Source organism: Colletotrichum orchidophilum, assembly GCF_001831195.1.
Source record: "Colletotrichum orchidophilum strain IMI 309357 chromosome Unknown Scaffold_231.1, whole genome shotgun sequence".
Taxonomy (NCBI): Eukaryota; Fungi; Ascomycota; class Sordariomycetes; order Glomerellales; family Glomerellaceae; genus Colletotrichum; species Colletotrichum orchidophilum.
This window is the reverse complement of record NW_019173187.1, coordinates 2,142-28,762: the sequence shown is the minus strand read 5'-3', so window position 1 is coordinate 28,762 and position 26,621 is coordinate 2,142. Positions and strand designations below refer to the sequence as shown.

General features: G+C 51.3%; 2 protein-coding genes across 2 annotated transcripts; both read left to right on the top strand.

Annotated features, from left to right (window-relative positions):
• Window positions 1–3,350: 3,350 nt before the first annotated feature.
• CORC01_14023 (amino acid adenylation domain-containing protein) lies at window positions 3,351–18,032 on the top strand (the record flags this gene model as incomplete). Its single annotated transcript, XM_022625636.1, has 6 exons — window positions 3,351–4,042; window positions 4,093–7,211; window positions 7,265–9,375; window positions 9,447–9,497; window positions 9,573–17,843; window positions 17,898–18,032. The coding sequence occupies 6 exons, from the start codon at window positions 3,351–3,353 to the stop codon at window positions 18,030–18,032; spliced, it is 14,379 nt and encodes a 4,792-aa protein (XP_022467854.1).
• A 2,473-nt stretch (window positions 18,033–20,505) lies between these two features.
• Window positions 20,506–22,545, top strand: CORC01_14022 (fungalysin metallopeptidase; the record flags this gene model as incomplete). Its single annotated transcript, XM_022625635.1, has 3 exons — window positions 20,506–20,865; window positions 20,933–22,299; window positions 22,359–22,545. The coding sequence occupies 3 exons, from the start codon at window positions 20,506–20,508 to the stop codon at window positions 22,543–22,545; spliced, it is 1,914 nt and encodes a 637-aa protein (XP_022467853.1).
• Between the last annotated feature and the right edge of the window lie 4,076 nt (window positions 22,546–26,621).

Genomic DNA, 26,621 nt, shown 5'->3' with positions numbered 1-26,621 from the left:
TTTCCCTCATCGCTGGCCGCCTCTTGCTCCCGTACGTCGTTCAATCGGACTCAATATACCAAGGTTCCAATCCCAAGTCCACAAAACCACAACCGACTGCTATCCCTGAACCACCAAGTGTGGCCCAAGCCCGCCGTCGCTCTCGTACCTTGGTCCCATTGCAAGACTGAGAATACCACACGGTCCATACCCAAGTAGGTAGTCAACCTGCCTTCCTTTCGCCGTGTCCTACTGCATCCATCCACCCACCCACGCACCCACCCATATTTTTCTCTTCCAGTCCATGGACCCGTTCGATCCATCCACCGAGACGCCCTGGCGACATCCACCGACATCATTCAGCCGTCCGTCCCACCCCATTCCATCTCTAGCCGTCCCCATAGCTCGCCGAGTAGCCATGTTTCCGAGGGAGGGGGTACGACGGGAACTGGGCATTGGGGCATCGCCTTCGGGACTGGAACTTGTCAACTTGATCCCAAACGCCGCCTCCCTGGACACTCCCAAGACTAGCATACTCACCACCGCAAGTCACTGACCACATTCTCTAGAATGACTCACCCTGTCCCGAGCATTGATGTACGCGTACTCACTCCCAGGCCAGCAATAGCCTCCCCCAACCCTCTCGCCGGCCGTACGTAGTAGGTGGCATATGTCATTCTAGGCCAGTCTTCAAAGATGCTGGCCTCGCTCTTCCAATACTGAATTACGTACTGCCTTCGACTCGGTTTACCCCCACATCTGGGCCACACTTCGCGGCTTTGGCTTTCACAACGATACATCGCCCCTCCACATCGACGGGCCGGAGAAGTGACACGACTGCAGACCTGTGACAGCACCCCACGGCCAAATGGCAACTCTCTCGCCATTGGCCTCCTTCCCTGCGTCCCATGCGCCCAACTTTGTCAGCGATCGTTTTCCAAACCTATCCATCGTATCCAGATACCAATGCACAAATATACTAAGCGAGCGAAGTTAATCCTGCTGCTATCCGGCTCGCCCACCGGCGCACACGAAGCCTGGCAGTTATACGCTTCCTGATCACAGTACATATTAATCCAGCGGCTCATGCTTACAAGTGGATACCACACCAGACGAGATGACCCAGATAAAATCACCATGTACCGTACCATGGGCGAAATCTGACCAGCCGATAGATGCGTTTTTCCCACCACCATCTTGCCGTCTTGACCAGTAACATGGTGGTTGAGAGGTTCCCCAAAAGAGCCCCGCATCGTGGTCTTCCGTACCGCCCTCTTTATGACATCCAGAGGCCAAGGCTCGGACAGTTTGCCGCTTCCAGAAATCATTATCCGGCAGTCGGACGAGATCGGTCAGCCGCCGCGAACATGGCCGAGTTTCAACGCGGATCATGGCGTGGCGTCCTTGGGGAAATGGCCTGTTCTGGATGCGCCGTCAGATCTCGCGCCGTGCTTCTGCAGAAATCCCAGCACATGTTCAATCCGAACCTTCTGTGCCTGCGTCCGACGTTGGGGGTTCTGTAGGACGTTGTCGGCTGCGGAGCATGAGACATGAACAGACCCGACAGAAGCTTTGAGGATTCGACATCTCTTATCGGAGACGGCCGCCGGCCGGACGAGCTCGAAACCCGTTTTTTTCTTCTTTTTCTTTCTTCAATCCAGCGCCTCGGGCGCGGCGACGTCGCTCCCGCCTGCTACAAATGCGGACGGGGATTCATGTCCAATAATGAGCTCCACGGCGCACAACAGCTGTCAAGAGCTTTGCCGAGCCACAAGATCGGATAGGGCTGCCGGCCATCGGCATGCCGTGCAGGCTCGCCACTACAGCGGTAGTCGTGTCTGCAGACTTCCGGTCTTACGTTACACATCCGAGTAAACGCCGTCTACGCCGAGGTGACTAGAAGGCACTGAACGGGCCGTCGAAGCTTATTTCGCTGCGCAGAGCGGCGTTTATCCCTCGGGCGACGCGGCGAGTTATTTTGGTCATGACGCCATAAGCGCTCGAATTGACCCCCCTCTCCCCCAGCATCTGGGCCCTCCCCTTGAGTGATTTGGAGAAGCGTTGCTTGACCTGCCCTAAAACCGGCGTGGGATGGAACTCCTACAAGTCATAGCGAACCAAGCCAACAAGCTTATTGACAAGGAATTCATGTGTAAGTCGCCTAAAATGACCAACACACCTGACGTCGCCCCCCGTAAGCCACATCAGGATCCGCTCGGGGTGGGCGGGGGAGTCTCTTGGTCGCTTCCTATATGTGCTGCAAGCGCGGTAGCTTGTCTAGTCTGCGCTTCTGATAATAAAGCTCACCAGCCAGCGGGCAAACACACACACACACACACACACACACACACACACACACACACACACACATATCCCTCCTCGCAAAGACAAGCCGTGGTAGATCACCAACAATCCATATCTTTATTCTGCAGCGCACCTCAGCCCCCCAAAATCGCCTTGTCAGCCCACAGTCGCATCGGGTTGTCACACGCCCGACATACGCACAGGTCACAGATAGCCCTACGCACAGGGCCGAGCCTTCTTGAGCTAGCCAGCTCGCGCCAACACGCCGTCATCATCCGCGAATGAACGATCTCATATTTCATCATCGACACACGAAGCTCCGGCGACCTTTCTGCATGGTGCTGCAGAATCGCTTGACTTTTCCCACCAGCTGAGTAATTGCTGCAATCTTACAGGCCCGGCGGTCTGCAGCCGACCCCGTGTCGACCCCTCGCATTACCCCCATGGCTTGTCGCCCTGCGCCCAACTAAGGAACCACGCCGTTGCATGACCGGATCTGTGAATCATCACTTGTCTTATTGGACGGAGAGCTGTCCCAGCGTGTGGTCTCTTGGACCTCTAGCTGCAGGTCCATCTTGATCTGGACTCGGGCGCATTGACCTTTGTGCCCTTCCCGTTGAAAAGAGGGCCCCGACTAATACCTGAGTACCATTTGTAAAGCTACGATCAACTGAGCTTGTGCATTGGACCACTTTCTACAAGTCTCTAGGATAGCTACTAAGACTTTCTCATCAGCTTGGGAATAGCATCTTTTTTTGTTCAACGACGAGGCCAACATGACCGACACTGAGTCAGAGCCCGGGCTCTCCATCTTGAATCCTCACCCAACTCGTGTCCCGGGACCTCGTCTCCTTCACCAGCTTGTGCAGCTTACATCAGATGAATCGCTACCTGCGATTCACTCACTGGATAGTCATGGAAGGGAATCAACTCTGTCGTATTCTCAGTTCCATGACGCCGCGGATGCCCTGGCAGACCGGATCTCTCGACTAGCTCGGATATCACATTTGTCGGATGATTTCGTTGTACCGCTACTCGTCCCTCAATGCTCGCATCTTTATATTGCGATGTTGGCCATTCTCAAAGCCGGCGGAGCCTTTTGTCCTCTGCATCTAGACGCACCTCCTGAGAGGGTCCGGTTCATTCTCCAGGACGTATCGGCAAAAGTTGTTCTTGTCACTAGGGACTTGGTATCAAAGATTCCCCAAGACGACGCAGGAAGGGTTGTCATAGTAGTGGACGAGGAGGCCACTGATAATTCGACTTCATTACCGAGTCTCACGGCGCGGCCAATCGAGCCTCAACATCTTTCCTATGTCATGTACACATCTGGGTCAACCGGCACGCCGAAAGGTGTTGGAGTCTCGCACGATGCTGCAACTCAGAGCCTCCTTGCTCACAATCGGCATATTCCAAGTTTCAGGCGCTTCCTCCAATTTGCCTCGCCGACATTCGATGTATCAGTATTTGAGATATTCTTCCCCCTTCTTCGTGGATCAACATTAGTTACGTGCGATCGTGGCCACATGCTAAACGATCTGCCTGCCATCATCAGGACTTTGCAGGTCGATGCATGCGAGTTAACGCCTACTGTCGCTGGCAGTCTTCTCCGCTCCCGGCAGAACGCTCCTTGTTTGAAACTTCTCCTCACGATTGGTGAGATGTTGACAGAGTCTGTTGTCCGTGAATTTGGCGGCAGCGAGGTATCAGATAGCATGTTATGGGGCATGTATGGCCCGACCGAGGCTGCAATCCACTGGTGAGTCTCTGCATGTCTCCGTCAGCATCATGTGAACTAACGGTCTACAGCACACTCAAACCAAGATACCCTACGGATTGTCCCTCTTCGAATATTGGTTTCCCTCTAGACTCTGTCTCGTGCTTCATCGTTGCCATCCCCGATGATGGGAGCCCATACAACTTCAATGTACTCCCAGTAGGCGAACCCGGCGAGCTTGTTGTCGGAGGGTACCAACTCGCCAATGGTTACCTCAACAGACCAGAACAAACGAATGCAGTATTTCTCGATTCCCCTTACGGCCGCGTCTATCGCACTGGAGACATGGCCATCATGAACTCTGATGGTACGATGGAATGCCTTGGGAGGATATCCGACGGGCAGGTCAAGCTACGCGGACAAAGAATCGAACTCGGCGAAGTGGAGCAAGCGGCAATGCGATCTGCCGGGTGCCACAGTGCTGTTGCTATGGTTCATGGGGGAATTCTCGTTGCATTCTGCGCCATTGACAACGAATCGGCTCCAGGAGATCATGTGGAAGACATTCTCAACACTTGTCGTACGTGGCTCCCGTCTTTCATGGTTCCTGGTGATATCGTCATCATGAGAAGTTTCCCACGTTTGCCCTCGGGAAAGGTGGACCGGAAACGGCTCACGAACGAATACACGACGACAACAGCATCACAGCCCGCAGTTCAGTTTGAAGCGGCTAGTCCACTGGAACGAGAGGTGTTATCAATTGTATCAAGCTTTCTCGAATTTCACATTTCTTCATCGGCTTCGCTTGCATCCGCAGGCATTGATTCTCTCAAGGCTATTAGACTTGCTTCGGTATTACGAGAAGCCGGGTTCCAGGTATCGGCAACGGATATTCTCAATTCCAAGACTCTGTCGGCCCTGATCGCCTCACTTCGAGAGACGACCTCCTCAGTCTCAGCAATTGATCAAGCAGACCATGCGGTTGATCTTCAAGACCCTTGTGAGATACATCTTCGCCAAGTGCTCGAGCAGCGGGCAGACCTTGCTTCATTGAAAGACAAGATTGCATGCCTTCACATGTGTACACCACTGCAAAATTCAATGCTTGCCGAAACGTCGAGCAATCCCCAAGCATATTGCAACTGGATCAAGCTTGAGTTTCCTGCAAAGACTACGGCGCAGGAAGTGTTGCAGTGGACGCACCAGATTGTGCAGAACAATGAGATATTACGGTCAGGTTTTGTGTCATCTGATCGCGGGTTTGCACAAATTATCCATAGTCAGCTCTCCGAGTCTTCCGTTCAAATTGTATCTCATTTCGACGAGAGTTTTTGTCTGGCTTCCGATGAGAGCTACCTGCGTCCTTTCAGAGTCCAAATTCGAGAACGTCAGCAAGGAATTGGGCCAATTGGACTCTTCCAGATACATCACGCCCTCTACGACGGATGGTCGGCCGACATGTTGATCGAAGACTTTTCCACTCTAGCCGCCAGTGGAGTCCCAAAGACTAGACCAAAATTCTATGATGTCTCTAGATTCTACGCGGAGCCAGCTACCAGAGGTCTGATGGATGAGGCGCGTGTATTCTGGGCGGACCATTTGCTTGGCTGGCAACGACACAACCTACCGCGCCTCATGGGGCGCCCTCCCGATACCGTCGAGATTCGTACTACAAGCAGGGCACTGGAAATCCCACAGAACGTCCTGAATCAGGCCGCTTCGCGGTTCCGGTGCCACCCTCAAGTTTTCTTCCAAGCTGCTTCGCTGTGGCTCTGGGGCGGACTACAAGGACAGACCGACGTCGTTATCGGCTCAGTGTCGTCAGGCAGGACCATTCCGGTGACGAATGTTGAGCACATCATAGGGCCCTGCATCATGACAACGCCTTTGAGAGTAAATCTTGCTGGGATCGCAACCATTTCAGACCTCGTTCGCGACATCCAGGCCACAAATCGCGACGCTCTACAACACGGTATCTTGCCATTGGCAGACATCAAGAGAATCGCAGGCGTGAAACCCGGAGATGCGCTTTTTGACCTGCTGTTTGTTTATCAAGAATCTCTGTACAGTCAGCAAACAAAACAGGGGATTGTGCGGGAAATATCTCATCAGGACTTCCTGGAGACCAGCCTTCTTCTCGAAATCGAACCTTCTGCCGAGGGCCCAGTCTGTCGTCTGACCTACCACACGAATGCATTTTCAACAGAGCATGCCGAGATGATGACTGAGCAGTTGGAATCGGTGGTTGCACACCTTGCGCTTCAGCCGGAAAGCCAAGTGGAAACCATTGGGAAATCACTTCCTCCAGAACTCACTTCCATTTTCAGTGCCCATCCTTCAACTCTCTCAACGATCCCGGATCTGGCGGCAATTTTCGAGCACTCGGCAAGTGCCACACCAGATGCTACAGCTATACGATTCGCAAGATCTCTTGAGGTTGGAGAGGTCGACACAATCTCGTACAGCAGCCTGAATTCCTTGGCCAACAACATCGCGAGGCATCTTCGGGAGCGAGGCACGAAGGAGGGTGGCATCGTGGGTGTAATTATGGAAAAGTCGATCCATCTGTATGCCGCTATGCTGGGCATCCTCAAGGCTGGCTGCGCATATTTGCCCCTCTTACCCACCACCCCAGTTGAGAGAATCCGATTCATTTTGACACATGCTGAGGTCAGCATCTGTATAGCCGATCCAGCCGTCTCATCAAGTCTGCATCACCTCTTCAGTTGTCAATTCGTGGACACCCAGTCAATCGCCACGTCCAACGTCCCGGAAAATAATTTCTGTCTGTCTCCAGCCCCTTCTCGGCCAGCGTATGTCATCTATACCTCTGGAACCACAGGCACACCCAAGGGTGTGGTGGTCACTCAGAAGAACATTGTGAGCAACCTCGACGTCTTGTCTAGAATATACCCCCATAACAACACTTCTCGTTTTCTGCAAGCGTGTTCACAGGCGTTTGATGTCTCGGTTTTTGAGATCTTCTTCACTTGGAAGGTTGGAGCGTGTCTGTGTTCTGGTACAAACGATACCCTTTTCGATGATTTGGAGCGCGCCGTCCAAACTTTGGAATGCACCCATCTCAGCATGACCCCGACGGTCGCTTCTTTGGTCGACCCTAGCAACGTTCCCAGAGTCGAATTCCTTGTTACTGCCGGAGAGCCCATGACTGCCGTCGTGGCAAAGAAATGGACGGGTTTGCTATACCAGGGTATGCCTCGCACCGCCTCTAAAGCTTTCATTGTGAGCTGACCACTTGTCTAGGGTACGGCCCAGCTGAAACTACGAACATTTGCACCGTCAAAAAAATGAGGCCTGGAGACTTCATCGACCATCTCGGATTCTCATTCGAGAACACCTCAACTTTTGTTCTGGGCTCCGCAATGACCGAACCGGTACCCATTGGCTGTGTCGGTGAGCTCTGCTTTGGAGGAGATCAGGTTGCAGCCGGCTATCTGGGTATGCAGGATCTTACCGAGTCAAAGTTCCTCGACCACCCGCTATTCGGTAGAATCTACCGATCAGGCGACTTGGGGCGGATGCTACCAGATGGTTCCTTGATGGTCCTTGGTCGAATGGACGACCAATTGAAACTACGTGGACAACGGATCGACACTGGGGAAATTAGCAGCATCCTCACAACCTCGACCCTTGCTACCTCAAGCGCAGTAGTCATCATCAGCAACACCAATTCGCCCGCGTCTCACTTGACTGTGTTTTATGTACCTTCTCAATACAACCATGAAGACTGGAGAATTCTTCCTATTGACGAAGGGCTGTTCGAAGTTAACAACACACTTCTCGGCCTTCTTCGGTCACGCTTGCCTATCTACATGGTTCCAAGCTACTTGGTCCCAATCAGTTCCGTACCGTTGACATCTAGTGGCAAGGTCGATAGAGCCCGACTACAGGCATCTTTCCGCGACTTGGGCCGAGAGTACATCGACCGCGCTGCAGGCTCTCTCCAGCAGAAGGAAGACGAAAGCTTCTGGTCAAAAGAGGAACGAACAGTAAGAGCGGCTGTGTCACAGGCGACCAACGTAGCGACGGATAACATCGCTCGATGGCAGCCGTTCGCTGCTCTTGGACTGGACTCGATAGCTGCCATTTCTCTCGCGAGGGCTTTACAAGCTTCTTTCGGTCGTAGAGTGCCGGTCTCAATGATCCTCCGGGCAGGATGCATAGCTCGCTTGGCTCAAGAGATACTTTCTGAACCACCTGCACCATCCTCGAACACAACCTCTAGCGCCTCAATGTTTTTTCCTCAGGAATTTGTTGACGAAGTCAGGCGAGAGTTCCTAGAAGATGGCAAATCCGTGTCTTCGGTTCTGCCGTGCACTCCGCTTCAAGAGGCAATGCTTTCGTCGACGTCAGGATCATCCTACTCAAATCAGATGATTTTCAAATTACACATTCCCGATACAGTTATGAAGGGATACTGGGAGTATATGCATCGACGACATGGCATCCTTCGGACCTGTTTCGTGTCGACAAGAGACTCAAGACGTGCCGTCGCACAAGTTGTGCTTCACGAATCTGTGCCCATGGCGTGGGATCTGATTGAGACCAGCTGCATTGAAGAAGCAGCCAGCCAACACCTGCGAACGTTACCCGGTGCAGTGGATTCGAAGATGCCCCCACTTTCACTTGCTGTTCTCAAAAAAGGAGTAGATTTTTTCCTCTCATTTGCCTGTCATCATGCGCTTTACGATGGCGTGGCAATGGAGGTGCTACTGGCTGAGGTTGAGCAGCTGGCAGCCGGAAAGACTCTCCAAGCTCTCCTGGACTACAAGCCCGTGCTTGCTGAGGTTTTCAAGTCTCCTGACGGCACAGATAGCTTTTGGAGGAGTCATTTCAATTCTTTCGTGCCCACACAGCATGTTCTCTCAGTTGGGGGTTCGCAACTTCCTGGTAAAGCCACGACGATTGTCACGTCAAAGCCGCTGGATATATCACTCAGCCAATTGCAAGCCATATGCAAGGCTTCCGGCGTTTCGATATTGTCCTACTTTCAAACTGCGTGGTCTGTGTTCCTGAGTCTGGTTTATGAAGAGTCAGATATCTGCTTCGGAAATATCATGAGTGGCAGGGCTTTGTCGGTGGACGGCATTGACCGCTTAGTCGCGCCTTGTTTCAATACTCTGCCTGTCAGAGTTGAAGTAGCGCCATTAACGCAAAGCATGACTCTTCTCAAGACGCTTCACAACATAAATCCTCTCCTGTTAGAACATCAGTTCACTCCCTTGCGCTCGATTCAGAATCAAGTTTCGAAGAGCGGCAGACAGCTTTTTGACTCCCTTCTCCTCCTTCAACAGCCTAGGCCAGATCGGGATTCTTCTATCTGGGAACTAGTTGAGGACAACGGAACCATGGATGTAATTTACGAGCCAGCTGGCCCATCAAAGTCTTTGAAAGAAAAGAGAAGATTGCTGACAACAGTGTACAGGTGCCTCTCGTTTGCGAATTAATCCCGTCCCCTGTCGGTGACTTGATCAGTGTCAGACTTCACTCCAATAGGCAAGCTACAAACAGTCAATTATGTTAATAAGACATATGATGGATTAACCTCAAGCGTAGTCCTTTCATGACACCAGAAGCCGCAATCGGACTGCTCGACACCTTTTTGCAAGTCGCCCAACACATAGCGGTACACCCTGCTTCCAGTATACCTACGCGAGAACATTTGGGGCCAGAAACCAGGCAGGCTCTCGAATGTCTCAAAGTTGAAAAGATTTCAGAGGCAGTCGAGCAATCGGACGCAGGAATCACTTTCGCCACAGAGGAATGGAGCACAGTCGAGGACCAGCTCCGATCAATAATCTCTGAGCTCTCAAGGGTTCCAGCCTCGAATATCAGCAAAACCACAACTATCTTCCAGCTGGGCCTTGACAGCATCAATGCAGTGCAAATTGCAGCCATGATGCGCAAGCAAGGATTGGAGTTGTCTGCCTTAGATGTCATCGAATTTCCCACCTGTGCGAGATTGGCAACTCGCCTACGGAACGGCTCCGCGCAGAATACGAGTCATTATGACTTTGCGAAATTTGAGCGAGAAGTCAGAGACTCTTCTTGGGCTGGTGAATTCGACAAGATCCTCCCATGTTCGCCCTTGCAGTCCGCCATGCTGAACGACTTTATCAAGTCAGAGGGCAAAGATTACCTTAACTACATGTCGTTTGCACTCAACAAAGACATATCCCTGGACCGAGTTCAGAATGCGTGGTCCGCTCTATTCAATCATCACGACATTTTGAGAATTGGGTTTCTCCCCACACACCATCGAGATGCCTCTTTTGCAATGGTGCAGAACCCAGCCACAAGCTGCCATCTATCTCTCACAACTCATGATAACGCGTCCGACTACTTCGGTGTCTCAAAGTGGAAACTAGACACTGCGCACAATATTTTGAACTCGATGCAGAAGCCTCCTTGGGCCTTGGCTCTCGAATCAGGCGCTTCAGGCGTTACAATGCATGTGATCATGCACCATGCGCTCTACGATGCATACTCTTTGCAGTTGCTTCTCCGGGATTTATCGTCACATCTTTCAGGAGAGCCCATGTTTCAGCATCCATCCATCGAGAAGGGTCTCTCGCAAATTCTACAGGCTTCCCATGATATCAGTCAAGCAGAAGCTTTCTGGAAGCAGAGGGCGCCTCAAGTCGTGGTCAATCGTTTCCCAACCCTGACGCCACTTACGGAAAGGTCACCGGAGTTGCTCGTTCAAAGTCGTTTCTCCAGTCTGGATTTTTCCCAATTGGCCGATAGCGCGCGGATGGTCGGTGTCTCCATCCAAGCTGTCCTGCAAGCCACTTGGACTCGGATTCTTTCAGCATATCTAGGTGAAGAGGATGTTGTGTTTGGTGTTGTCTTGTCTGGTCGCATGAGCGATGAAACAAAGAACGCCGTTTTCCCCTGTATCGCCACTGTTCCCGTCATTGCACATAACAGATCATTGAACTCTGAACTTGTTCAACAGATGTTTGACTACAATAACCAGCTCCTCAAGCATCAGAATGCTCCTCTTGCACAAGTTCAGAGATGGATGGGATACCCAAACACGAGAGCTTTTGACACTCTTCTTGTGTATCAGCGAATCCCGGTTGATGACACCCCCAACTTCCCGTGGAAGACGGTCAGCGATGAGGGCAACTTGGATTATCCAGTATCGTTTGAGGTCGAGCCGCTCCACGGCGGAAAGGTCCAGCTGCGTCTCTCCTTCAGGACTGATATCCTGCCCAAAGCTCAAGCAGTCCACTTACTTGACCAATTTGACGCCGTGCTGATGCATCTTGTCCAGAATCCAGACAAGAGCGCAGACGACTTGTGGGTCAGCCATCCGTCAATTTTCTCCATTACACCTCCCTTGGAGCCTACAATCCCATCCGAAGAACGGTTTCTCCATAGCTTTGTCGAAACAAAAGCTGGGACTCATTCTGACAAGATCGCCTTGGAATTCGTTACCGGTTTCAATGGCGAAACTCCTATCTCGAGACAGTGGTCGTTTCGAGAGCTCAACGAGAAAGGGAACCAAGTCGCAAATATCCTGTCACCTCACGCAAAGGTTGGAGAAACCATTGCCATTCATTTTGAAAAGTGCCCAGAGGCCTGCTTTGCGATTCTCGGTATCCTCAAATCTGGCTGCGCCTTCCTGGCCTTGGATCCGTCGGCCCCGAAAGCGAGAAAGGAGTTCATTCTCAAAGATTCCGGCGCGCTGGCACTGCTGACCAGTGCAGATATCGACTTCTCGGTGGAGCAACCACTCATTCATATTGACGAGAATGCATTGAATCAACAGTCTAAACAATTCATTTCCCCCAAGGCCCTTAGCGAGCAAGACAATTCTTACTGTCTGTACACATCCGGCACTACTGGAACGCCCAAAGGGTGCGAAATAACGCATGAGAATGCAGTCCAGGCCATGAAGGCTTTCCAGAGGCTATTTGATGGACATTGGGACAAGGCATCTAAATGGATGCAGTTTGCATCATTCCACTTTGATGTGTCTGTTCTGGAGCAATACTGGAGTTGGTCTGTGGGGATGACTCTGGTCGGAGCGCCCAGGGATCTGATCCTTGACGATCTTGCCGGTACAATCCGCCGCCTCAATATTACGCACATCGATTTGACGCCCAGCCTGGCACGTCTCCTTGATCCGGCCGAGGTTCCAAGTCTCTCAAGAGGAGTCTTCATTACCGGCGGAGAGGCTCTCAAGCAGGAAATCCTTGACGTTTGGGGCCCTGTTGGAGTCATCTACAACGCGTACGGTCCGACCGAAGCGACAATTGGAGTCACCATGTATCAACGTGTACCTCAGAATGGTCGGGCTTCCAATATTGGCAAACAGTTCGACAATGTAGGATCGTACGTGCTGCAGCCAGGCAAAGATATCCCAGTTATGAAAGGCGGTGTTGGCGAGCTCTGTATTTCCGGAAAACTCGTTGGCAAGGGCTACTTGAAGCGGCCTGAGTTGACTCAAGAGCGGTTCCCCTTCCTGGAGAGACACGGTGAACGTGTCTACCGTACCGGAGATCTCGTCAGAGTGTTTCATGATGGCTGCTTTGACTTTCTCGGCCGTGCTGACGACCAAGTCAAGCTAAGAGGACAGCGTTTGGAAATAGGAGAGATCAACCATTCCATTCGCACTCGGGTCCGTGAGATTAGCGACGTCGCTACTTTGGTGACCAAGCATGGCAGCCTTGACAAAGATCTTTTGGTCACTTTTTTCAGCTGCAAATCAACAGATGCGTCCAAGGAGGAGCTGCAGGTCCTTAGCGAAGCAAACACTGCCGGGCTTGTCCGTTCTGTCCAAAAAGCCTGCAGAGATACTCTACCAGGATATATGGTGCCTTCATACATCATCCAGGTTCCGCGAATCCCTCTTTCTCCCAACAATAAGGCAGATATCAAACAGCTTAATCAAGTTTTCCGCGCGCTTACCCCCGAGAAGCTGGTCAAGCTGTCGCTATCTCCAACAGCAACTTCTGGGCCAATTAATGATACCCAGCGGCTGGTCCTGTCAACAATGAAAGAATTTTTGGGCGAGAAAACAAGTATATCTCTGTCTAGCAACATTTTTGACCTTGGCGTCGACTCTATCTCAGCTTTGCGAATGTCACGACTATTGCGCCAGAATGGTCTCGCGGGCGCCTCGCCACAGGTCATTCTGCGAAATCCGGGCCTAGGGGATCTGGCCGAAACTCTGCAAGAGATTCAGTCCTCGAATGAGAGCAGCACTGTTCAAGAGGCACGCCAACTGATTCATGCTTTTGGACACAGATACCGATCTTTAGCCGTCCAGGAGCTTGGGTTGATACAAGACGAGGACATCGAGTACGTCGCACCGTGCACGCCTCTTCAAGAGGGAATGCTCTCGCGATTCATGTCAGATCAGGATGAGGGAGCTTACTTCACTGCATTCCGCCTCAAGCTTGCGCCGGCAGTTTCCATTGACAGACTCAAAAACGCTTGCGAGAAAATGGTAGAAGCTCATGCAATCTTACGAACCAGCTTCATCCAGACACCCGCTGGTTTTGCTCAAGTCGCAGTCAAGTCCGCGCAGCTTTCATGGAAAGACCTTCGGGATCGCAGTCCGGCCGAGATTGAGCCACTACTTTCTGTGTCTCTTCCAGACCTCATACATCAGAACAGCAGGAATGTCTCGAATCCTTTGGAGCTGATCGTGACTCAAATTGGCGGGGAGACTGTTCTCGTCGTCCACATCTTCCATGCGTTGTACGACGGCTCAAGCTTCGAATCTATGCTTCGATGGGTCTCTGCCGAGTATTTGAACAAAGAGCACGAGGCACCGCCATCGTTCCTTGACACCCTTGCACACGGACCCTTGGCAAACTACGATTCTAGCCGCCAATTCTGGGTTGACCACCTGAGAGATTGCGCCTTCGATACCCTTCCTAGACTGCGCTCTGGAGATGCTGCTGCTGTTATTACGAAGACAAAAACTTACTCAGCACGTAATCTGGAGACATTGCGCAGGTCCCTTAATGTGACTCTACAGTCAGTTGTGCTTGCCCTATGGACCTCCGTCTTCAAGAAACACTTCCCGGGCAACGCCGGTACTGGAGTAATCGTGTCTGGCCGATCTATCGATATGGACCAAGTCGAGAACACCATTGGACCATTGTTCAACACACTTCTCTTCTACGCCGGTCTCAGGGAAGGTGATACGTGGTTGTCTCTGATCCAGAAATGTCATGAGTTCAACACCTCCGTGCTCCAGTTCCAGCACGTGCCGCTACGCAACATTCAAAAGTGGTGCACCAAATCTAGAGGCCGTCCCATCTTTGAGAACCTCTTTGTTTTCCAAATTGAGGCTCCTCGCTCCACGGAATTGTCTGGCATGTGGTCCATCATGGATGATTACAGCGTGTCTGATTATCCTCTGGCTTTCGAAGCTTCGGCGACCCCGGATGGACAGTTGCGCATCCAAATTGTTGCGCACCGAGATATTGCCGACGAAACGACGCTGAGCTCTTTATTCGAAGAGATTGACGACGCCATGGCCGATGTGATATCGAGGGGCACCCATTCTTTGCCTGTCACCGAAAATCCATCGAGGGAGGCTTCAACAGCAGCATCTCCGCGAACACCGTTAACTTCAAGACCAGAGTCCATCGACGGTGAAATCTCGAAAGATTTCCAGTTAGATTTGACCTTGTCAGACTTTGACTGGAATTCATCAGCTTTGGCTTTGAGAAAGGAGATCGCTGCCCTAGCTGGCGCTTCCGAGGAAAGCATCACAGAAAACATGGCGCTGCTTCAGCTGGGTCTCGACAGTATCGATCTCGTCAAACTCTCTGCCCGACTCAAGCACAACGGTTACGATCTCACCTTATCTCAACTCATGCGATCGCAGACTATTGCTGCCATGTCCAAGATCTTGAACAACAAGAGGGCAACTTCAGCTGAAGCTGATGATCAATCAAGCTTTAATGCGCTTAAGGAGCGGTTGTGGAAGGCTGTGGAGTCCACTCGATTCAATCTTGAAGACGCAGAGGCTGTTTTGCCGCCTACCCCTCTACAGGAGTCTATGATGGCAGACATGCTGCAATCGGACTTTGGCCAGTACTTCAATCACGACATCTTAGAGCTAGCGGATGGACTTGATCTTGAAAGATTCGAAATAGCTTGGAAGCAAACTGTTGAGCGCTCGCCGATCCTGCGAACGGTATTCGTTCCGATTGAAGACCCGAAGTTGGAGCAGACTTTCGCTCAAGTTGTGCTGAAGTCAAATTTGCCGACTTTGGACAAATTTGAAGCGATTGATCAGACTGAACCACAGGATATCATCAAACTTCACAAAATCAATGCTCAGTCTGCTTGTGGGCAAGGCAACTTACTCCAACTTTCTCTCCTATCCACTAGTACAAAGCTGCTGCTCATTCTGTCGATCTCACACGCTCTGTACGACGGCTGGTCATTGGCTTTGCTTCACCAAGACGTGGCTGCCGCCTATCAAAGGCAGTCACTTGAACGTCAGCCTACGGAGCCCTTCCTGCGAAACCTTGTTAAAACGCCAACGGATCAGGCACGAATATTTTGGTCTCACTATCTTGCAAACACCCAACCATCTCTGCTGTCCAACAGGATCCCCGCGGGCGAACCATTCAGAAACATTGCTCACCGGACGGAGGCCGTTTCGAGCGTTAGACACGACCAAGCCATGGCATTCTGCAAACGCCATGCCGTCAGCTTGCAAGTGCTGGGCCAAGCCTGTTGGGCATCGGTAATTGCAACCCTGCTCCAGACTCTTGAGGTCACGTTCGGCGTTGTTCTTGCTGGACGTGATTCCGAACAAACACAAGCTCTCATGTTCCCAACGATGAACACCGTAGCAGTTCGTTGCTTCCTTCACGGCTCAACCACAGGTTTCTTGCGCTACCTTCAGGAGGCGATGGGTGATATCACAGAGTTCCAGAATTACCCTCTGCGGAAAGCCCAGAGTAGTGTTGCGGGTGGGCGCCTCTTCAATACCCTTTTCATCCTCCAGAAAAGTCCCGACTCAGGATCGGACAATCTCATCATGAAGTCGATTCAAGGGTCTTCCGCAACTGAGTTTGCCGTCTGCGCTGAGCTAGAAGTCGCTTCCGAGACACTTGTCTGGCGCATTGCTGGACAGGATGCTTTTGTGTCCGAGAAAATGACGAATCAGCTGATTCATCAGCTTGAGAGAGCTATGAGATTCATCATCGACACACCTGACGACAACCTTCTCTGCTTTGAGGGGGACCATGTTTCGATCTGCCAACTGCCGAAATTCCACCCTAAAACACTGACGAGCTCATCATCGGGACCAACCCCAACAACGAAGGCAGTTAGAGATGATGGCGATTGGACGATAAACGAGAGCACTATACGAAAAGTGCTCTCACGAGCAGCAGATGTAGAAGTCGAGTCGATCAAAAAGGGCCACACCCTGTATCATTTGGGTCTAGACTCTATCAGCGCCATCAAAGTCGCCACGCTTCTGCGGAAGGAGGGTCTCAATCTCGGAGTTCGCACACTGTTGACTTCCGGCTCGATCAAAGAGATGGCGCAGCATGCCCAAGCTACTCCTACCAATTTCGATGCTACACCCGAACTACATTATATCGCCTCTGGATATGAGCTTCCATCCTCGATCAACATATATGTGTTGCTTTCTACTGCTGGCTTGGCCAAGTCTCATGTCGAGGAGATTTTGCCTCCGCTACCGATGCAAGTCTACATGATTTCTGCGTGGCAAAATGCACGTGGCCGAGTATTCTATCCCGACTTCTTTTACCGCCTCAAGGGACCTGTCACCATCAGCCAGCTGCAGTCAGCATGGGATGCCTTGATTGACTCTGAGCCAATGCTCCGAACTTGCTTGGTCGCTACCGGCGATCGATCACTGCCATTCGTTCAGGTCATATTGCAACCTGGCTTTAATGGACCTCACAGACGGGTTCTTGTTGGTGGTCAGATTTCCAAAACGACATCAGAACAGTGCCACCCGCAAGCACAACTCAGTGCGAAGCAGGAAGACGACAAGTCATGGACACTGAAGTTAAGCATTCATCATTCACTTTACGACGGCTTCAGCCTGCCGGCTCTCGTGCAGAAGCTGCGGGCAACAGTTCAGTCGCAAGCTTCTGTAATGTCAGTAAAGATGGATTCATGGAGGCTCTTCCTCGCTTCACATCACGGTGAAGAAGTCAAACAACGCAACAAGGCATTCTGGTCCAAATACTTGGAAGGTGTTCACCAGACGCCGAGCCAGAATCCTGAAGACAGTTCAGACGCCTCAAACCGAGTTTTTCTCCTAAAACGCTCAGTCGTCCCGGCACTCGGACGCGTTCAAAAGTCTTGTTCCCTGGCCGGTGTGGGCCTCCCAGCACTTTTCTTCGCTGCAACAGCCAAAGCACTCCAGAAATGCAGGAGTTGGCAGAAACAGGAGATCGTCTTTGGTATCTATTACGCTAACAGGTCGTCGACCGAGGGATTGGAGACCACGTTCCCCACGCTCAACTTGGTACCGCTCAAGGTTTCTCTTGCAGACGATCTCGACATCCTGAAGACCGCCAAGCAGGTCCAAGATGACTTGCATCTCATTTCCTTGCATGCAACTGTAGGTCTATGGGAGATCAAAGATTGGACTGGACTAGAAATCGATTGCTTCGTCAACTTCCTCCACCTCGGCGAAGAGAGCATCGAGATGGTAGAGGGCAGCGATATTTCGCTCGCGCCGATTTCCAATCCCGGCGAGACTGGAGAGTATTTGAACGCACTCGGTAGTGATAGCAGCAGAGAAGACTATTCGCAGCGCTGGCTGCAGAAGAATGCGGTCCGAGATGTGTTCCCGGTATGTGGCCCCTCAACTAGGGATTGCTTGTGCTTGAGTTTTAACATATCTTAGGACACACTTGATGTCGAGGCTTCAATCAATGAAGGAGCAATGGACATCGGAGTCTTTGGGGCCTCGGCGAAGGTTTCTGAAAGTACTGCCAATAAGTTGATTGATGTACTCGGTGGTATCCTAAAGGCTTTGTGAAGATGAAAGAGACCCAGTCTCGTTCAATTCGTACATACTTTTCAAGTTCAATGGTTGTCTCATATTCCATCCTCGTTGGAAAGTTTGATGTTTTCTTACTACAAGTCTTAGGAATAGGTGGAGCTTGTAATTTGATTATTGCTTGACAAATTAATTATTCAATGATGCGCTGCGCCATCGTTCAATATGTGTTTCTTTTCTATTTGCGAACGTGCCTCACCAGAAAACAATAGATTTCATCTTTGGTGCCACGAAATTTGATCTCACTTCACTTACCACCTGAATACCTTGCACACAGCCTGTCATTAATCAACGCATCACTTCGGCATGGACCGAACCGTTCATGAGAGCGACTGAGCTTGCCCAAGACATGCAGAACCGCTTTCTCGAAAGAGATGGGGTTCACACCACAACGAACCCCCCAAGCCTCTTGGCGATCAGTTGAATGGCACAAAGAGTAAGTCTGAGAGAACAAGGTGAGCTTCTACCAGCAGAAGGCGCCATAAGCCGCCTTAATCCCGTCGAACCACTGAATGGTGCGCTGACATAGGTACCAGGTAGTTGTCCAAATTAGCCGAAAGTTGCCTCACCGCGTAGATATGGGGATGGGAGTTCGGAGTGAAGAAAAATTCCAGCTGCTTCATGGCCATGCAAGGCACGCCGGATATGAAGACCAGATCGATAAGGTCGTCCCATTGCACTAGCGGAGCGATTCCGAATCAGGCAGGTCTGCGGCTAATGCTTACAAGCATCATCTGCCGAGACCGTCACGAGGACTGGGGAGTGAGTTGGCCAATTCAGACCCGTGTCTGAGAATCTGAAGCCGTGGGACTCTGGAGTAAAGCGGTAAGTCCAGAGACTAAGAGGATCAAGCCTGTTGATACTCTGTGTATTCCGTACAAAGACTGTGCTAGAATTACATATGCCTCACCCGACGGGATGATCATTCACCCGCCCGATTCCCATTCCCGTATCCGCCTGCATGCAGCGAGCTTTGGCCATGAGCTCCTCCATCAAGAAAGTGACAAGGACACTGTCAAGCTTCGAGATTACTACCTCCTCTATTTGTACTTATGGTTCGGCGAATGAGCGCACTTGACCCCTCGCAATGAGCAAAGTGTTTTTTTTCTAATATGTCAAACAGTATTTTGTCTGTCCGACCTTCTGCGTTGAGAAGCAGAATCGGCCATAGTTGGCAGCTGAAGTCTTGTCATGACAGCATAATTGTTCGATTGCTGGCAGGTCCCAGGATCAGGTCTCCCCCCCCCACCTTACAGAAATTCCAGTAGGTTGTTATTTTAGTCTTGCGAGTGAGTCGTTGCCCCTCAATCTCACCCGCCGCATGTCGCATCAAAGGCGGTCCCTGAAAAAGGCGGCACTGACTCGACAAAAGCATCAAACTTTCCTGGAGAATATCCGCTACCGGCGCAGATTGAACTGCAGTTTAAGGTATCGATCCCGCTGCGGGCTCGGCGGGACCTTTCCCCAAGATGATTTGCAGAGTTAATTTGTTACGTTATAAAGCTATTGCTCTCAATGCGCTCTCACCACGTTCGAGAAAGAGAGAAAGAGAGAGAGACTTGCGACGAGGCGGGAAGCCCCTCGCGGTGCAACGCTCTGCATGGCACGAGTCGGTTTATGCTTAAGCTTGCCATTTATCTCTAAGTCAGTTCGACCCCCATTTCAGAGCCGCACTGATTGCAAGGCAGGAAAGGAAGCTTACTGTCCACCTCTTATAATAGATGGTTCGTCCATGATCTTGCATCCCTGATGTTCGTTGTTCACTGTGCCATCACACATCTGCGAACGGTGGTGTCTTTGAAGAGCAGAGCCTGGAGTAATTTGATCCGAACAGCTGCTGCCCAGTGCCGAATCCTCCATATCGCCAAAAAACAGCTGCAAGCTAAACCGTCGCCAAGACGCCAACGGCGCAAACGAAGCATTAATGTAACCCTCACGCTGCCCAGTCTCAAGGATGCAAGCAAACGACCTTCCCTCTTCTCTCACGCATAGATTCGATAAACGCGAGATTTGGCATTGGGGATGCGGCCCTGGCGGATCACGCAAGCACATCGACACGCGCTCGCCATGTATCGTGACCCGGTATCGCCAACAAGCTCCCGGATAAAGTTCCGATTGTCGTACGGGATTGTCCATTTGACCAGAGCCAAGCCAGCTAACGATGATGAGCCCCATATCGTTCCTGGTTGTGCTGCTTGATTATAAGTTCGCCTCTGCAGGGCATTCGGTAATATGCAATCCGAAGGGGAAGCTCCTTGGCTGCTTGGAGGGGCAGGTAGGAGACCAGTCCCTTCGTGTTCAACGGCGATCGCCCAGGGCTTCAGCATCGCGGTGTACTTAAATCGATGATGATTCCCTCAGTTTTGCGATTTGAAGGAGCTCGATAGGCACTCTCAAGACCCCAGCCCCTCGTTTCCTCCTCCTCTACACCTCTCATCCTTCTTCCGCCGCCATGTATCGTTCCATGAAGAGCCTGGCCCTCATCGGCCTCCTGGGCCCGACTTCCCAGGTCTTTGCCCATCCGGCCACCAGCCACAACATCGGCCGCCGTGGCATCGATATCGAGGCCTTCCGTCTTCCCCAGCTTGGTTCCTACACCAATGCTACCCAGACGGAGGCCACCCCGCCTGTCGCGCTCCTGAAGCGTGCCAACTACGTCGATACCGCCACCGAGCTCGTGAAGAAGCTTGCGCCTAACTCTGAGTTCCGCGTTGTTGGAGACAACTACGTGGGCACCAACGGCATTGGACACGTCAACTTCAAGCAGACTGCTCACGGTCTTGATATTGACAATGCCGATTTCAACGTCAATGTAAGACAGCACCGATGTCGGTTCGAGTAGTTCTGGTATTGTCAGGCTAACACCCTCGCCCATCTAGATTGGCAAGGATGGAAAGGTCTTCTCTTACGGCAACAACTTCTTCAAGGGTGACCTCCCCGAGGCCAGCCCCTTGACGAAACGGGACTTCAAGGACCCCGTTGCTGCCCTCAACGGTGCCAAGGACGTTTTACAGCTTCCTGTCGAGGCTGCCTCTGCCACCGCCGAGGCCAAGGAAGGTACTGAGGTTTACAATATCAAGGGAACCTCCGGTGCTGTCTCCGACCCCGAGGCCAAGCTCGTCTACTTCATCCAGGCTGACGGCACTCTCTCCCTCTCTTGGCGTGTCGAGATCGACATCTCCGAGAACTGGCTGCTGACATATGTTGACGCCGCGACCGGCACCAACGTCCAAGGTGTCGTCGACTACGTCTCCGATCTGGCCAACTACCGCGTCTACCCCTGGGGTATCAACGATCCCACAGAGGGCGACCGCGTCTTGGTCACCGACCCCTGGGATCTCTCTGCCTCGCCTTTGACCTGGCAGAGTGACGGCACTGGCAACTACACTACCACCCGCGGCAACAACGGCATCGCTCAGTCCAACCCCAACGGCGGGACTGCCTACCTCAACAACTACCGCCCGACCAGTTCCTCGTACAACTTCGATTACGAGTACACCACCAGTCTGAGCACCCCGTCCGCCTACATCGACGCCTCTGTCGCCCAGCTCTACTATACTGCCAATCACTACCACGACCTGTTGTACACTCTCGGCTTCACCGAGGCTGCTGGAAACTTCCAGATCAACAACCAAGGCAAGGGTGGTGCTGGCAACGATTTTGTTGTCCTATTTGCCCAGGACGGCTCCGGAACTAACAATGCCAACTTCCTCACCCCTCCCGATGGCACCAACGGTCGCATGCGCATGTACCTCTGGACCCAATCGACTCCTCGCCGCGACTGCAGTTTCGAGGCCGGCGTCGTTATCCACGAGTACACCCACGGTCTGTCTAACCGCTTGACCGGTGGTCCCGCCAACTCCAACTGCTTGAACGCCGTCGAGTCCGGTGGTATGGGCGAGGGCTGGGGTGACTTCTTCGCCACGGCCATCCGTCTCAAGCCCAATGACACCCGTGCTACCGACTACGCCATGGGTGCCTGGGTCTACAACAATCCTGCCGGTATCCGTACCGTCCTCTTCTCTACCTCATTGACCACGACTCCCAACACCTACTCCACCATCAACGGCATCACCAGCGTCCACCGCATCGGTGAGACCTGGGCCACCACTCTGTACGAGGTCCTCTGGAACCTCATCGACAAGCACGGTAAGAACGACGGTCCCCGCCCCGCGTTCGATGCCAACGGCGTTCCCACCGACGGCAAGTACCTGACCCTGAAGCTGGTTCTTGACGGTATGGCCCTGTACGTATTTCCCTCATTGCTGCTTCCCCTGCGTATTCAACACAAACTAACAAGAGTAGCCAACCATGCTCTCCCAACTTTATTCAGGCTCGTGACGCCATCCTCGATGCCGACACTGCTCTCACCGGCGGAGACAATCAGTGCGAGCTCTGGACCGCTTTTGCCAAGCGTGGCCTGGGCTCCAATGCTGTATATAGCTCTTCTGCCCGCCGTGATGGCTTCACTATCCCTGCTGGCGTTTGCTAGAGGGAGAAACATTTTCAAATTTGATAGCGTATATACCAGAAATATTGTAATGTGTAACGAGACTATACCAAAGAAACTGCAAAGAAATACGCGGCGTGAAAGTGATCTCTCTGGAATGGAAACAAATCCAATCTTTCCTCTGCTGTCTCCCTTACCGTCTCTTCTGTCTTCTCTTGTATATCCTCTTTCGAACTATCTTCATTGAACTCCTCGGCTATATCCATCTTGTCCGTCCGGGGGTCGTTTACTCCGCCTTCCACAAATACACTGTCATCAACGCCCATTGCGTATCGAAATTCCCGGGTATTGTAGATGGCTCCGTCATCAAAGACTTTACTGGCCAAAATCATACCACATTCATTGAACGTTTGGAGCTTCCCACAATAGCTGATGATGATGAGATTTCATTCCTTGCGTTGACCGAGTTTGTTGGCAGTGAAGTCAGGACAGCTCCAAAACAACTGGTTTTGATCTTAGGACTGGCAATCAAGCTTAAATGCTTTCTCTGTACCAGAGCCATTGGGTAAACTCCGATAAAGATTGTCCAGACTCTCAAGTACACCCCCAAATGGCTCTTCTTGGTATTTTTCGATTGTGCCGGAAGCACTATTCGATAATCTCTAAGCAATGGGCTCAGGAATAGCGATCGCCACGGCGTCACGGGCCTCCTCAAATGAGCGGGTAAGCATGTAAGCGGCGCACCAATCATCAGTATTCCTTTCGACTGCTCTCCGTGCTCTCTTCCTGCAGTCTTTCTTCGTGAGGAGCCCGTTCTCCGGTCCGTCGATATAGAAGAGCATAATTGCCATTCGCGCCTCCAATATGCGTCGTCGAGCATTTCTGCTCTCGTCGCCATTGCCGTCCGTCTACCTCTATATAACGACAAAGCTTTATCATCCTGGTCTTTCTGGTGCTCCTTCAATACTGTGGTATCCACTTTTGAAGGTACATTACGAGCAACTCTGGCTTTCGCCGTGAGCGCATGTATCAGCCAATGAAATTGGAATTGGTACAGATAATGAGGTGATCCCATCATGGGCTCCGACCGCTTTGAAGAGGCAAGCCTTGGTCCCTGGCGAAGTGTCGGGCTCCTGTGGTGGTCGAAAGCGGAGTCATGTAACCACCCTCGTTCCGGCCTAGCTACGTGGCAATCCTTTGTGAACTTAGCATCGGTACGAGTTTGTGGCTCGCGCTGCAATATGGACTGGTTTCTCGAATCTTAATTCCGTCGAAAACCAGAAGGCAGCATTCACATGCCCCTGTAGGAATTTCATATGGGCACCTTATGCATCTTTGGCAACTTGCACCTCCTCCAATCGTATTCCAAAGCACCGCGTAAAATCATTCGGAGGTGCCAATTTGATTAAATCTGAAGAGGATAGCCTCACAATGGTGAAGTTCATCTCGTCGGTATCTCTGCGTTCGACACCCAACCTCACGGCTGGCTACGTCGAGTAGGAAATTCCGGCGCTGGGCATTAACATTTCAAACGTTGGCGCGACAACCGTGGCAACCTTGAGAGAGGACAACGAAATATTTGTGGAAACCGAAGTGACGGCAAAGGCAACAACTCAGTGATCGGAAAAAATCAGCTTCCGCAACCCAAGTCTCTCATAGTCTCTTTCACTAAGATGAAGGCTAGCAGCGGCTATCGCGAAGGTAGAAAAGGCTTGGGAGAACATGACCTTGACTGCCCTTGAGCGCGCACTATATTTCTGCGCCGACGTCTGCCAAACCACGATCAAATATGGTGCTTTACTGGAGACCATTTCAGGTTGCCATAAGAGTCTCAACCCTGATCCATTCGTTTCTCAGAAACCCGATGAAGTTCAGCTCTCAAGGCTTACAACGCCTACACCAGTTTCACCTTGAATTCCGACCAGTCGAACTTCAATCAGACCGACCTCCCTCTTACAGCAATCTCCCCAAATTCATCAATTGCAACCCAACATCATCACCAGTTTTGGGATATCTCAAAACTTCACAGCCACGTGCGCGGCGGCTGCCGCAAGTCTGCCAAAGCACACATGCGATCTCTTCTTGAAAGAGGAGCCTTCGGAACATAAATCCGATAATGGGTGGTACATTCCGGCGTACGCTGTGGTTTCTTGTCTCTTCTGATGGCGGCATTGTAAGGCGGCTATTTTTCCTGCCTAATCTCAATCATCGAAACAAATTGACTGGGATTCCTGGCCTGGAGGAGAAGTTCGCCAGGTTATTTATGCAGAATCGAGGAACAGAGTAAGATCGGCAGATGACCTTTGGCAGATGGATGCGCATGGTGATCGTGTCTGGGTCCGCTTGTAGACTCCAATTTGGGTCCGAAGTTGAGACTGAGCCACAATCGCACCTATAAACGTTTTATCGACGTTTAGAATATACATAGCTGACGGGAAATTGGTTCTGGATGTTATTTATCTCAGTATGGATAGTAGTACAGCGTGGTAAAGCTCCACAGGCCCGGGAAGTATGATCGGCAGAAGTCCGTTGAACGTAAAATCCGAACTATGTTTGATGCAATATCCACACAGCCATTATTTGACATGACTGATAGCATAAAGTTTCCTTTCAGGAACAGTTTAGTGTCCGTTGTACGAAAACGATTTGACGAAAGGCTTCTTGCTGCCCCGTGTCCGATGGTTAATAGCGAGCACGATCCGCTCAGAGCTGACCACGAGAACGATACCTCGACCCATAATCATATAATAATTAAATTAGTTACATATTCAATCTAGATCTTTCGAGAAATACGCACTATGCCTTTGAAATTCACCACAGTGCGACGTCAATGTCGAATCTCAGCGGAGGATTTCCTGGATGATGGGATTCGTCACCTTGACTTCATTGTCCGGCAACCCTTTGCTCAGACATCAGACCGGCTTCAAGCCACTGACTAATAAGTCGATACACACTCGAATAAGTGCTGAAATTAGGCTGATTATCTCACATTGCGCGATTTCTCAGATTGTCGGAGTCTTCGCTGTCTTCGCTACTCAACCGCTGAGACCACAACTCGTGGTTTGCAACTCGATAATAGCTCGTCCAAGTCGACCCCGGAAAATTTCAGGTATAGTACATTGCAGTTTCCACTGTATCTAGAAGTTTGCCATTGACTCATGGACAGTTGTACAGTTGCACAGTCAGGCTCTATAACATGGAGTCATTAGCTCTTGACGTAAGGTTCGTGATGCAAAGACCATCAAAATCTCACTGAAGGGAGTCTACTAGGCCTAATAAGAGTCATGCACAACGTGCGGCTTGTCTAAAGACGGCGTGGGCTAAGCTGATTATGATTGAGCATTATATACTTTCCACGCGGCATGCTCGATATAGAAGCTTTGTACCTGTCGCCTCCTACATCTATAGTTGCCAATGAGATGTTTGAAAGACATACGGTCTTGTGACACAAAGATTCCGGAGCTAGATGCTCACATGCACTCTCGAAATCGGTGATGTTATGCGGCACCTGAGAATTGATCGCGCACTGGTGTTCCTCAACTTTTGAATGATTCCAAAGAGACGCGCTCCTTAGGCATCTTTGCTGTATTCTGTCGTCTTATTTAGTGCTTCAGGCTGGCGGTCAAGTAAATGAATTCAATGAACAGATGCGTGCAACTCAGTAGGTCAAAGGCCGACAGCGTGGCGCCTAATGTACGGCAACTAGCCAGTCCGACCCGAGTATCGCACATAGTCATCAGTCTATCAGAGGATCGTTCGTCCAGTGACCGAATGTTAAACATGACAATATCGCACATGCTGATAATACTTTGCTGGAGTCGGACTATCTGCATCTATATAAGAGGGTCCTCGGTCCCACAATTAGGTAACTTGGGCTCCCTGACGTCAATTTCGTGGCTTGCATCGAGGTCTCTATCGTCAGCATTGCAGAGAATTCGTTGTGTGTGGTATTTCCGAAAAACAGGATTGCCTTTCACTCTATGATCTCGCGTGCTGACGACTGACGGAAGATGTTGCACACCGCGGCGGCGAGGCCTGTAGTGCTTTCCGCGTTGCTTGCAAATCTGCCTTTGGTGGCTAGCGCAGCGCCACATGTGGCGCCGCCCAGTTTGTATTGC